The sequence below is a fragment of the Suncus etruscus genome, chromosome 1, assembly GCF_024139225.1.
Source record: "Suncus etruscus isolate mSunEtr1 chromosome 1, mSunEtr1.pri.cur, whole genome shotgun sequence".
Taxonomy (NCBI): Eukaryota; Metazoa; Chordata; class Mammalia; order Eulipotyphla; family Soricidae; genus Suncus; species Suncus etruscus.
The window spans coordinates 21,597,726-21,612,533 of NC_064848.1; the positions used below are offsets into that span (position 1 = coordinate 21,597,726).

The 14,808-nt window shown below is 39.8% G+C and overlaps 1 protein-coding gene across 1 annotated transcript in view; it reads left to right on the top strand.

Moving 5' to 3' along the window:
• Positions 1 to 14,808, top strand: part of DAPK1 (death associated protein kinase 1) — a 185,594-nt gene that overhangs the window by 148,672 nt on the left and 22,114 nt on the right. Inside the window, exons 17-18 of the mRNA XM_049784131.1 lie at positions 2,047 to 2,145; positions 5,577 to 5,654. Coding sequence (XP_049640088.1) covers positions 2,047 to 2,145; positions 5,577 to 5,654 — 177 coding nt within the window. The remainder of the gene's footprint in view (positions 1 to 2,046; positions 2,146 to 5,576; positions 5,655 to 14,808) is intronic.

Sequence of the window (14,808 nt, forward strand, 5' to 3'; positions counted from 1 at the left end):
ATATTTACTTTCATGGCACTGTGGTCTGAGAAGTTATTGTATTTGATTTTCATATTTATAATGTGTATATTTAAGTTAAATACTCATATGTGAAATATCCTGGAGAATGTTCCATGTGCACTACAGAAAAAATATGTATTCCGTTTTGGAAAATGGAAAGCCCTGTATATGTCCATCAATCCCAGTTTTTTTTTATCTTCTCAGTTAGGACTTGTTTATTTTTGCAGACTCTATATACTTGATATGTTCTAGTGATGAAAGTACAGTGTTAAAATCTCCCACTACTGTTGTATTTCTGTCAGCATTTTCTTTATTTAATTTTTTATTTAATTATAGAACAGTTTTTTTTACAGTTATTAATAGTTAAGCTATTTGATTAATTTAATATGTCCTTGAGTAAATAGTTCGGATAAATAAAAAAGAAAACAAAAGCTTGTGCTTCCATCTTATATAATATTTACATATTACAGAATGAGTGTCCATTGGACACCTCATCACTCCTCATGCCCTGGACTCAGCTTCGACATAACCACCCTATTTCCTAACCTACATTGGTTTTCTTAAGATGTTATTTGCTTTTAAAGAGCAGGAGAATTTGTCTTCAGTAGGAAGCCTGACACTAGGATCAGGTGGGAGGAATAAGTTAGGGAAGAGAACACTAGGATAATGAGGGAAAGAAAAGGTACATGTCATGAGGCAGGCTGGGAGAAGGAAGGAAAACTGGGGCCATTGGTGGAGAATAGTATGCACTGCTGAAGGATTGGTGTTGGAACAATGTAAGCCTGAAACTCAATCATAAATATGTTCAGGGGCACCTTGGCACACAACTTAGGAACTACAGAAATAAAACTGGCAGGAGTGACCTTGGAATGGAATTTCTTCATGACAATGTTTTCAACTTCTGACTCTCCATCTTCTTTTTCCCTTGATATATATAAATTTAGTCTGTGGTACAGTTTTTTTTTTAAATATCTTTATTTAGGCACCATGGTTACAAACATGTTCGTAGTTGAATTTCAGTCATAAAAAGAATAACCCCTCTTAACCAGTGCAACATACCCACCACCAGTGCCCCCATATTCCTCCTCCCCTATCCCCTGTCCCTATTCAAGAAGGCATTCTACTTCTCTCATTAACATTGTCCTATAGTTGTTAGTGTATTTATTTCTCTAACTGTACTCACCACTCTTTGTGGTGAGCTTCATAGCATGAGCCAGTCCTTCTGGCTCTCATCTCTATTGTCTCTGGGCATTATTACAATAATATCTTTTATTTTTCTTAAAACCCATAGATGAGTGAGTGTTTATCTCTCTCCCTCTAACTTATTTCACTCAGCATAATAGTTTCCATATACATCTATGTATAGGAAAATTTCATGACTTCGTCTCTCCAAATAACTGCATAATATTCCATTTTGTATATGTACCATAGTTTCTTTAGCCATTCATCTGTTGAAGGGCATCAAGGTTATTTTCAGAATCTGGCTATTGTAAAGAGCACTGCATTGAATATAGGTGTGCAGAAGGCGTTTTTGTATTCCTACGGTATATCCTTAGGAGTGGTATATATGGATCATATGGTAGCTCAATTTCCAGTTTTTTGAAGAATCTCCATATAGTTTTCCAGAATGGCTGGACTAGTCAGCATTCCTACCAGCAGTGAATGAGTGTTCCTTTCCCCCCACATCCCTGCCATCACAGGTTGTTCTTGTTCTTTGTGATGTTGTGGTACATCTCTTATTGGAACTTAGACCTTCAACTCTGACTCATGCCTCTTTCTGTAAGCACAGTAATAAACTTCATTTAATTATTTTATGAGAAACCTCCCACAGTTTTATTCTTTGGGATTATTCTTATCACAGAAAAATACATGAAAATATTCTGCTTGGTTTGCCTCCCTCTTAGCAAGTTTGTGTAGAATAGAAACCACATCTACTGCTCCTTTCTGGGGGATGTTACACTATGCTGGCCCAATAAAATAGACTTCATAAATATCATGCCCAGCACTAATTATTAGAACACTAATGAATCATTTTGTCTCTTTCAGTATGGTCGGACACCCCTACACCTTGCTGCCAACAACGGGATTCTGGACGTGGTTCGTTACCTCTGCTTGACGGGTGCCAGTGTGGAGGCACTGACCTTGGTAAGTAAACGCTTCTGGCAAGAAAATTTATTAAAAACTTCTGACATCTCAGTGGAATAAGGGCAAGGTATTGCTTGGCAACTCTATTTTGAGGCAGAGAAGCTATTAGATTTCTACTCCTCCAGTACTGTTACATAAACATTTGCCCACACAAAGGTAATTTCTAGTTAATATTTCACCCACTTTCCATTCCTCTAGGCCTACAATGCCAGGAATGCCTGCTGTTTCCCACTAGCCTTCTTTTTTCCTGTCTTGCACAACTGTGCCTTTGCGATTTTAATTAGGTGTTTTGATATTTTTTTTCCTTATATGCTTTTTCCACTTAAGGATGCTATTGCTTTCAGGGAGGGAATAAAAATGGACCCTGGGAATGTAGAGAACAGTTGATCACAGTTGTTTTTTCTTGTTTAGAAAATGGCTTTGGGGGGGCCAGAGAGATAGCACAGCGGTGTTTGCCTTGCAAGCAGCCGATCCGGGACCAAAGGTGGTTGGTTCGAATCCCGGTGTCCCATATGGTCCCCCGTGCCTGCCAGGAGCTATTTCTTTTGTTTGTTTGTTTGTTTTGATTTTTTGTTTTGTTTTGTTTTTGGGCCACACCCGGCAGTGCTCAGGGGTTACTCCTGGCTGTCTGCTCAGAAATAGCAAACACCGCTGTGCTATCTCTCCTGTGCTATCTCTCCGGGCCAGGAGCTATTTCTGAGCAGACAGCCAGGAGTAACCCCTGAGCGGGTGTGGCCCAAAACCAAAAAAAAAAAAAAAGAAAGAAAATGGCTTTGCGGCTGGAGAGATAAATCAGGGATTAAGGCACTTGCTTTGCATACAGATGTCTTCAGTTTAAACTCCAGCACACCATACACACCAGAACACTCCTGAACACTGTCTAGAGCAGGGGTCTCAAACTCAATTTACCTGGGGTCCACAGGAGGCAAAGTTGGGGTGATCCTTGAGTGCAAAGTCAGTAGTAAGCCTTGAACATTGGGGGGTGTGACCCAAACAACTAAAACAAAACAAAACAAACAAAAAAAAAAGATTCCTCTAGGGCAGGACCACAAAATGTATAGAGGGCCGCAAATGACCCTCGGACTGCGAGTTTGAGACCCCTGGTCTAGAGTGACCTATGAGCAGACAGGCGTAAGCCTTGAACACTGGAAGGTGTGATCCCAAATCCTACCCCCCCCCCAAACATACACACATCCCCCAAATAAAAATTCAAACAAAAAGTCTGACTTTCGGGGCCGGAGAGATAGCATGCCTTTCATGCAGAAGGTCATCGGTTCGAATCCTGGCCTCCCATATGGTCATCGTCTCTCCCCCCCCCCCCGCCCCCCCACCGTGCCTGCCAGGAGCAATTTCTGAGCATGGAGCCAGGAGTAACCCCTGAGCACTGCCGGGTGTGACCCAAAAACCACCAAAAAGAAAAGTCTGACTTTCTCTTAGCTCTACAAAATAGCACTCAGTTCAAGCGTAAAATAGATAAAGTACCACTTGATCAGAACTTCCATCAGTGGTTCTTGTGGAGGGCAGTTTCTAAAGATCTAATTCTCACAGTGCCACCTAAACCCATCTCTTGCTCTTTCTCATTCCCTTGATGCCTCTGCAGTGGCCAAATGATCTCTCTTTATTTTTCAAACTCATCTTACTGGCTCAGGACATTTGCCCTTTGCTTGTTTTTGCCATATTTCCTCCAATTATCCAAACAGCATGCTTTCTCACCTTCTCGGGTTTTATCACATATATTATATTGTCAGTGAGGATTTTCCTAGCCATTGTTTTAAAAAGGAGGACATTCAAAGACCAGAAAGAAGTGTCAGCAAGTCTAAAGTATCTTTCTGAGTTTAAAAGGCAGCCTAACTGGGGCAATTGCCTTCCTGTGGCATATTTTTCTATGTAGTATCAGTTATCTAGAGACTGGAGAAAAGATAATAAATACTACTGACATCTGGTGGTAGGGTCCTTATTTGTGCATCTCATGACACAAAATAACTGCCCACAAGAGAATAGTAAGTGCCACCATTGAGAAATGCCAGTCTTACAGGAGCCCCTGCTCATCTCACTTTTTGTCCAACTGAGAAAGTATGAGGGATGCTGTTAAACAGATTTGTGCTTCTTAAAGCTTCTGTTGCTGAGGAACTTTAACTTCTACTTATAAAAATTGAAAGATGGCCTAAAATGCTTCTTGTTTTTGTTTGTAAATTTTTATTTTATTTATTTGTAAAAATACTTCTCATCTTTTCTACTTTTAAATTGTTTTTATTTCTAAAATATCAGGGCGACTGCCCCCAAGCATACATTTCATCCTTTCTGAAACATCCATTTCAACCTTGTAAATAGCCACTGCTGTCCCTTAAAAATGCCACAAACTATTCTAAGGATTAAGAAAAAAGAAAATTATGGATTTACCATGGGTTATTAGGAGGTACTCTGTATACCCTAACTGACTAGTTATGGTTTCAACACGAATGAATTACTTAGTGTGAAATGGCAACCCTATGAAAATTCTCTAATTTAAAAGCAACACAAAGGACTAGTGAGCCCTATCTTAGTATCAAATTGTCTATGAACCAAAATGTTTTAATCTATAGTAATGTGAATTCCCAGTAATTTTATTGTATATTAAATTCACACAAAATACATATTGTGAAGAAATTCAAAATAACAATTACTGGTAGCTTGATGTGATTGCCAAGAAATGTCCATGAAAAGATTTTATATATTTCCGGGGCAGGAGAGAGAGATAGCACAGCGGTAAGGCGTTTGCCTTACATGCAGAATAACGGTGGTTCGAATTCCGGCATCCCATATGTTCCCCCGAGCCCGCCAGGGGTGATTTCTGAGCGTAGAGCCAGGAGTACCCTCTGAGTGCTGCCAGGTGTGACCCCCCCCCCCAAAAAAAAAAAAAGAAAAGATTTTATATTTTTCCACTTTGGGCCACACCTAATGGTAAACTCAGATCTTACTCCTGGCCTTGCACTCAGGACCATATGCAGTGCCAGGGGTCAAACCAGGATTGATTGAATGCAAGACAAACACATTTACTTCTGTACTATCTCTTTAGCACAGGGGGAAAAAATTTAAGACTTAGGCCTAAATTTTTAAGACTAGAATTTTTCAGTGGCTATCTATTGTTAAGAGTTTTAGAATACTGAATAATCAACCTACTAAAGTGCCAGATTTGATTAGAGAGTATCTGGACCTGAGATATGTCATTACTTACCCTAAAACATTAATGTAGAATATTTTCCAGCACCTTATTTTATTTCCCTTGACAGTCAAGTAAAATTAGTGTCTATAAGTGGGAAATAATTCAAGATGTGCTCTTTCATCTACCTCATTTTTTCTGATGTCTGTTTCTACCTCAGATGGTGAATCTGATTTGGGGAACATTGTGCTCTCTATTTTAAGGAGAAAAGCTAATGTCTTTTTTCTAATAGGATGGAAAGACAGCAGAAGATCTTGCTAAATCAGAGCAACATGAGCATGTAGCAGGGCTCCTTGCAAGACTCCGGAAGGTGAGACATTTTTCTAGTTGGCATAAAATAGGGAAAAGATAACTTTTTTTACATAAAAGTATAAACTATGAGAGTCAATAAAATGAGGGTTTAAATTATTTTTTATTATAACACCATTATTTAACAAGTTGTCCGTAATATTGTTGTCTCAGGCATCAAATGTTCAAACATCAGTCCTACCACTAGTGTGATCTTCCCTTTACCAGTATCCCCAGTTTTCCATCCACAACTATATCCTGCTCCTTCCAGCAGAAACAAGTTTACTTCATAATGTTTTTATAACACAAAGGCAAATAGAATTATCAAAACACAAATCACAAGGGTCATTTTGAAGTAATTATTATATGTTTCCTTGGTATTACTACACACCATAGCTAAGACCTTCCTTGGATATAGTGGGTGCTAGTTGATCCTTATGTTTTACTGTTTCAGCTCACTGATCGTGGCAGATTTCTATGAAACTGTCCCATTAGATTTCCTGTGATGCTACTGGGCTGACACTACTATAAATTTTGATGTGTTGCACAATCACAAGCAGCTGAATTTTCCAAGATCTATAGATAATGAAACAAATTTGGTGTCTTGGTAGTTGGATAAGTTGTGGGGCTGCACTGTTTCTGTCAGAGGGTATAGGGTGTGGCACTGAGCCACTGTGGTTTTATGCAGAAAGGAGAATATTCCCCAACCATTCTGAGAATGTCACAAAAGTATTAGCCCAGACTCAACTGGGAGAAGAAGAGTTGGTTTCTTTTGGAACTTGGTAATGTAGCTGGGCTGTTTATCTGCCTGGAAGATGGCAGGTGTTGGTGAAAGCTGCTGGATTTTCTGGTGATGGAGTGAATGTGGAAGATCATGGCCCATCACAATTTGTAAAATAATTCCATAGTTATCAGCCCCTGGTCTGGTTTCACCTTAGAAGGCTTATTACTCATATTCTTTGATTTTATTCCCAGACATGGGACATTTCTGTCAGAGGGTATAGGGTATGTTGCTGAGCTGCTGTGGTTTCATGCAGAAAAGGGAAATCATCGCTCAGCCATTCTGGAATGTCACAGACCAGACTACCTGGGAAGAGTCAGCAGCCACTGCTTTGGAGCTTGGTAGGAGCTGGGCCATTTTTCTGCCAGAAAGATGGCAAGTAAGAGTGGAGGCCTAAAATGAGGTTTTAGAGAGAGAGTTAGTACCAAAATGTCTCCTGCCCTTGTCCTGTGTGGTTTTGTTATCAACTTATATAAATATATAAGCTCCTAGTCGGTTTCTTCTGTATAGTTAGATGCTCATTTCAACATTATTTAATGCAGCAATAAAAATTGTATGCATCCAATGATCCATAAATCTAAGTAGTAAACTATTGTGAAACTAAATGATAAAATTGGGTTGGATCATTAAACTATAGAGTAAGAGATGCACAATGAAGCTTATGCTAGGAAATTACACTATCTCTAAACTTCAAAAGATTGTAGAAATGATTTCTATACCTTCCTATGACCTCACAGATAAAGTGTAAAGGATATAGTAGATGAGAGTCTCCAGGAGGTTACAGATAATGAGGATAAGGAATCTGGCTTCATCATAGCCTTTGTGGAGGGAGAGGAGGGATTTACAGGCACAACTGTGGCTGGCTAGCGAAGTAGCTCTCTGAAGTTCTATATGAGATCATATAACTTTCCCCTATTAGGGGATAATTTGTGAAAATGGGGGATGTTAGGGGAGAATTTGTGAAAATGGGGAATGTTAGGGGAGAATTTGTGAAAATGGGTGTTAAAATATAGCTGCCTATTAAACCTTTCTCCACCCCACCTTGATGCTCCTTGAGCCAACACCCCTACTGAGAGGAACTTTAAAAATGGATTCACCTTGAGACAGCAAAGGCCTGTTACCCTGGTAATCATCAACCAATGCCCCTCCTAAGTGGAACTTGACATATTTGGGCAAAAGAATGGACTTCTGCTAGCCTCTCCTAAGTGTCTCGCCTTTTTCTTTGAAAAAGGCCAAGCTCACCCTCTGATTAGACATTGTGATTAAACCTGGATTAGGGAGGTTCCTTAAATCTATAAAAGACACCTTCCTGGATTACCTGGGGCTTCCGATTTCAGTCCACATGGCTGTTTCCGAAGCCCCAGAGCTCTGGAATAAACCCCACTTTGCTTTTGCATTCTCTGAAGGTATGTTTCATGGTCTTTATTGAGGCAATGGGTTTTTCCCAGACCCTGGGCTTTCCCCTTGGCCCTAGGTTGTCCAGAACCTTGAACCTCTCCAGGCCCTAGGCTTTCTTGGTCCCTTTTCAACACTCCCCTTAAAGGCCTCTACCAAAGGCAGGATCTAAACCTGGAAGAGTAGCAGGTTAACAGTAGAGATGGGCCATGACAGCAAGACAGCTATGTCAGCATTGTTTGATCTGGAAGACCCTTCCCCCACACTGCATCTGAGTGCAGATATTCACCCAGAAATGGAGTCACTCACTCAAGAGAATAAAAAAGGTTAGTTCTCCTGTGACTACTGCCCAAGCTTTAGGACTATGACCATGAGGCCAGGGTAAGGGACCAGAAACTACACCACAAATGACAAATGCTGGTCAAAAGTGCAAAGCTTCAAGAGTGCTCAGGAACAACATAAAACCATTCTCAACTGATCTGTGTAAAATTGGTGAATGTGATCATTAGATTGATACCCAGGTCTGCACAAAACTAGACCCTCACTCCTAAACCTCACAACATATGGACACAAAGAAAAAATTATAGGGATTCAACAAAATTAATGGATGAAGACAATAGCTTGGAAAAGCATATAAACACCCAATTATACAAAATGTATAAGGTGAAATATCAAATAAAGACTTCACAGTAATTATGAAAGGATGTTCAATTAATCAGGGAAAACAATAGACATACTTTAAAGGAAGAAAAGCCAAGAATGAGAGAGGGTATAAACACTACAATCAAAAGCCACTGAACTGAAGACCATGCTCCGTGAGTGACAGAAGTCAGGAGTAAATCAGAAGACTTAAGGACAAGATACATGAAAAAAATTTTGATACATGAAAATTTAAATAAAGAACAACTAAAGAAAAGGTGATTCTTAAAAATAAGGAAAATAGGGGCTGGAGAGTTATACAGTGGGTAAGGTGTTTGCTTTCTATCTGGGTGACCCAGATTCAATCCTTTGTACTATATATGGTCCCTAGAGCTTTACTACAAGTAAAACATGAGTATCTCCAAGTGTGGCCTAAAAACAAAACAAAAGATATACATATAATACCAGAAGCCTATGGAGAAATTTCTAGATTACTAATATTTGTATTATGAATCTTGAAAGGAGAGTAAAGTAAGATATGGATATAGTAGAGTTACAGTGGATATGAAATAGTTGTATAAGGTAGATGGATATGGATGAAAGTAGATACAGATACAGAATATAGTCAGATACTAAAAACATAATGAATAAAAGGAGGGGAGGTGAACTTATCCCTTATACAATGTTCTCAAGACTCACTTGCTTTGAAATAAGAACACACACTCAGACTTTATGGATAGATTTACATAGCAGTCTTGAGGCAAAAAAAAAAAAAAAACTTAAATGCCCCAACCAGGAAGAGGCATTCATAGAAAGCAGATAGGGGAAGAAAACAAAGGAAGGCCATAGAGGGAAATACAAGCTTTACAAACTTCCAGAATCTATATTAAAAGATAGTGATGAATTTCTACATTTCAGTAGTCTTGCTTAACGTCAGAGACCTGAACTCACCAATGGAATCCAATTTTCTGTTGATTATTAAAAAGAGACCTGAATTATCATGGAGCAAAACGAAGCAAAAGGCTGAAAAATAATCTCAAGGACAAATAGTGGCTTAAGTAAGGGTAAGACAGCTGTACTTATTTCAGACAAAGTAAACAAAATTCTTAAAAGATTATATAGGACCGCCGGAGAGATATAGCATGGAGGTAGGGCGTTTGCCTTGCATGCAGAAAGACAGTAGTTCAAATCCCCGCATCCCATATGGTCCCTTGATCCTGCCAGGAGAGATTTCTGAGCGTAGAGTCAGGAGTAACCCCTGAGCGCTGCCGGGTGTGACCCAAAAACCAAAGAAGAAAGGGGGGGCCAGAGAGATAGCATGAAGGTAGGGTGTTTGCCTTGCAGGCAGAAAGACAGCGGTTCGAATCCCCGCGTCCCAAGTGGTCCTCTGAGTCTTCCAGGAGCAATTTCTGAGTGTAGAGCCAGGAGTAACCCCTGAACGCTGCCGGGTGTGACCCAAAAACAAACAAACAAAATTATATAGGACATGATGGGCATTATATTAACAATCGAGGTATCTAAACTTCAAAAAGATCAGAGCCAGACTATAATAGAGCAACTAGGGTGTTTGCCTTGCATGCAACAACCCATGTTCTATGATGTTTTTTTCTCCAAGGAGCGGTCAAGGGAAAAACGTCATTTTAGGGTCAGAGTGATTGCACAGTGGGTAGGATAATTGTCTTGCACACAGCCAACCTGGATTCAATCCTTGCCATCCTAGATGCTCCCCTGAGCTTGCCAGGAATAATCTCTGAGCAGAGAGCCAGTAGTAACTCCTGAACACTACTGAGTGTGGCCCAAAAACTAAAAAAAAAAAAAATATATATATATATATATATTTTAATTTGCTTTCAGTAGCAGAATATTGTAATGACTGAGAGTACATATTCAAGAGCATATGAGTTCAAATCCCAGCTCTGCCACATTCTTGCTGGGTGAACTGACAAGCTTTACAGCAACTGTGCCTCAGTCATAAGCATTGTGCTACCTCACAGTGGTAGTGAAAGTCATTTTGTCGGTATGGACTGCATCCTCAGATGACTGTCACACTCAGTAATATCTGTTTATTGATGACATCCTTTTAGATGCTCTAAGCCCCATGAAAAACAGAATCTTCATGATGCACTCTATGTCTCAGGTCCTGGGAACAGAAGTTAGAGTATCACAAGTCAACTGTGATGGGGTACCCTTGAGTCATTTTTAGTAAGAATCACTGTGTAGTCCTTGATCTTAGTAATTTATCAGCAACCCTGACAGAGGGGTGTTCCTGCAGTAAAGTCATGCTCAAGAAGACGAACATAATACTAATCAGTGCAAACCTGAAATAGAATGTTTTCTTTCTCTTTTTTCTACTGTGGGTTCAGTACTTTTGTGGTGTCAGTTCCTCACCAGCTCTCAGCAGTCTGTTCCCTTCTGGAGCTCACAGTCTCTGTGGCATATCTGAGTAGCTTTCTGGGGCCCTTCCGCCTTGTGTTTATCAAGACCTACATATTTTGTTTGTAATGGTCTGTAAGGTGAACCTGGGTAAAAGCTTAAACAAAGGTTTTCCCCCAACTTCCTTTTTCCCTAAACTCTTCCTTTGAGATGTAAAAGCCCCTGTTTAGTTGCTTTTGTAGTTGACTTGACTTTCCCCACCTGAGATTGGGAGTTGGTTTGAATAAAGAAAGGAGTTTGGCTTTGGGCTCTGGAGAGAGACATAGCTGTATGAGCACATGGCAGAGTGAGAGCACATGACAGAGAGAGGCCATGAAATAAAAAACAGGCTAACTCCAATGAGTCTTTTAACTGGCTTATTATTTCTCTGCCTGCAACTACCCTACTTCTTCAATCTCATCCACCTAAGGGATTAGAAATAGTGCCTGGGGCAGTCTCACCAACTCGTGGATATTTTTATTTTACAATAGTCATTTCCACAAAGGACTGAAACTCACTTTCCTGATTAGCCAGAAAGGGGGGAGAATTGACTGTTAAATATATTTAGTCACAATCTTTTTTAAAAAGATATAAATTCTATAAAAAAAAAATACCGGGGCCGGAGAGATAGCATGGAGGTAAAGAGTTTGCCTTTCATGCAGGAGGTCATGGGTTCGAATCCCGGTGTCCCATATGGTCCCCCGTGCCTGCCAGGAGCAATTTCTGAGCCTGGAGCCAGGAATAACCCCTGAGCACTGCCTGGTGTGACCCCAAAAAAAAAAAAATACCTGTTTGGGATCTGAAAATAATGAGGCAGTGTGAGTGAAGATAATATCTGAAGGTAGCTGAGGCCAAGGCTTATGGAGACCAGAGAATCTGAATTTGGTATCTGCCTCAATTTGCATAGATTTGAATTATCAACTGTGAAGGCTGGTCAGTACTTCACGGTTATTTGTTCCCATATGCATATTGAATGCCTTTCTACTGGGGACTAGAAATCAGTCATCTTGGCAGTATTTGCATTCCAGGAATCAGCAAGCACTAACTTCCTTCATCCTCCTTTTAAAGCACACCATCGAGATCCTCCACAGCTAGTCATCTTGGGTTGTAGAGGTCTGCTTCTTACAAGGAACAACTGCTTTTTCTACTTTCCCCTGTGCTCGTCCCCCCACCTCTAACAAAGCCCACATTAACATTCCAGACATACCTAGGAACTCTGAGGGTCCTTAGCAAAACCAATTCTTGTCCTAAACAAAAAGTGGTTCCTGTGATAAAAAGCATAGAGTTGGGTTGCATTAGTTTCTACTTTTATGATTACTTTTTTATATTAATATGCATGAAATTGGGCCAGAACAGTAGTTCTGTTGGTACTTCCCTTGCACACGGATTTGATCTCCAGCATCCCAAATGGTCCCTGAGCACAAAGCCAGGAGTAGTCATTGAACTCTGCCAAAAAAATACTTAAAAATTTTTAAGAGGTTTACAAAAGTTTTTTTCTAATTTTACTTAATTGCCCTTCAAATAAAATTTTACATAATCTGACTTAAAAATATTTGTTTTTTTCTAAGCAATATAACAGACAGTAAATAAAGGTGCCCAGGAATATTTTTGGGAAATCCTGATAGAATTGTATTTACCGTATTTATTCGAGTATAACACACAGATTTTTCTACCAAAAAAAAAATCAAAGTTTGGGTGCGCATTATAAACGAGGGCTGGGGTGGGGTGGCAGTGGCGGCCAGTCCAGTGAGGGCGCAGGCTAATTTTGAGTTCGCACTGCGCCTTTTCCGGGCTGCAGCAGAGCAAAGAAAAATAAGAAACTCAAGAAACCTGGCCTATCTCTAGTGACATCCTGAGTTAATTCATCATGGGAAGACAGACCAAAAGAAATGATCATCAAGAGTTTTTGGAAGACAGGCATCAGCAATAAAATGGACGGCACAGAACATGACCTGCTGTGGAATTCAGACTCAGAAGAAAGCGAAGAAACTGGAGAAATAGGACATTCCTGCCAACTGGAACACTGATGAAAAATTAACTCGAGAAGAATGGGAACAAGTCTTTGGTGTATCTGATGAGGAATCTGACTTTGAAGCATTTTAAATAAATATTGTTACCGGTAATTTTATTTCAGTATTGTGTTTATACCAGTTTATGTTGTCAATAAATGATTTTTATCATGGTCGCATGTGTTCAACGATGTTTTTTGTCAATTACAATGCTTGGTGTGAAACAAAAAAAAAATTTTTTTTTTTTTTGGTTTTTTGGGCCACACGCGTTTGATGCTCAGGGGTTACTCCTGGCTAAGTGCTCAGAAACTGCCCCTGGCTTGGTGGACCATATGGGACACTGGGGATCAAACCGCGATCCTTCCTTGGCTAGCGCTTGCAAGGCAGACACCTTACCTCTAGCGCCACCTCAGTGGCCCAAACTAAATTTTATACCGATTTTTAATCGAAAATTAGGGGTGTGCATTATACATGGGTATATACTCGAATCAATACGATATTCATTACATAATAAAAACACTGCCCTATATATGTTGAGTTTAATTGCATTTAACAACATGATTTCTCCATGCTTTTTCTGACTGTTTAGATTACTGATGCCCTTCCATGTTTATCAGTCAATCTGTTGACACTTTGCTGGTGAGCAAGTGAAACTAACTTGCCTAGAGTAAAAGCTACAAGTAAAGAAAACAGAAACCATATCTAACCATATCCTAAAAGCTATTTATTTAGAAGTGTCATACTGCTCTAGGTACTGAAGAGTTCAGAGTGCAGAAGAGGCAAAAGTCAATCAATAAATAAACAAAATATCAGAGAGAGTAAGCTGAGGTTAGTAAACAATAACCTGGCAACCAGTTGCATTGCACATGTACTACACCTATGTATGTATGTATGTATGTATGTATGTATGTATGTATGTATGTATGTATGGCTTTATATCTCAATAGCCACAATAGAAACCACACAATCCTTTACAGAAAAGTTTTTTCTTTTCTTTTCTTACCTTTTTCTTTTTTTTTTAATTATTTAATTACCATGCTTACAAAAAGTCTCATACTGGGATTTCAGTTATAGAATATATACCGCCCTTCACCAGTACAATCTTCCCACCACCAATGTCCCCCCATATTTAAATCAGTAGTCAAAGGATTAGAAACAGATGCATTTGCAAGTGGTATTCCGTTGAAGGTATTTCTGAGAATTAGTTTGAAGAATTGAGGGGTGGGTGCTATACATGGCAGTATTCATGTATTAATCCTAGTGGGGGAACTACATAGGGTACAGGGGATGAACCCCGCTCAAATGCATACAAGGCACAAGTGCCTTCCCCACTGTGCGCTCTCTCTAGTTTCAATCCTGAAGAATTTTGCTTGTTTTCCTCAGTGTAGTTTATGGATTCCATTGCAATCTCTATGTTATAAATGTTGAGCTATGGGTCCATTTAGTTTGGTGTTTGGTGGTGGATCTCACCTGGCAATGCTCAGCGTTAGCACCTAGCTCTGTACTTGAGAGTCACTTCTGGCAGTGTTAAGGGGACCAGATGGAATGCCAGAAATAAAACGCAGGTCAGCTATGTGCAAAGCAATGCCTTTATTATCACACCAGCCAGTTTTATTTATTTACACAGGACTATACAGTTTGCCAACACATTTGTTGAAGAACCTTTCCTTGCACCACTTTATGCATCCAGGATCTTTGTTATAGATTAGTTTCTCACAAATATGAGTTCCCAGTTCCATTTCTTTAGTCCCCTGACTACCTCCCAGCTATAATTCCTGAGTGAAGAATCAGGAATAAGCCCTGAGTATCACTGGGTATTGTGCAAAATACAAAATAAGGTATTTAGGGGCCGGAGAGATAGCATGGAGGTAAGGCGTTTGCCTTTCATGCAGAAGGTCATCGGTTCAAATCCCGGCGTCCCATATGGTCCCCCGTGCCTG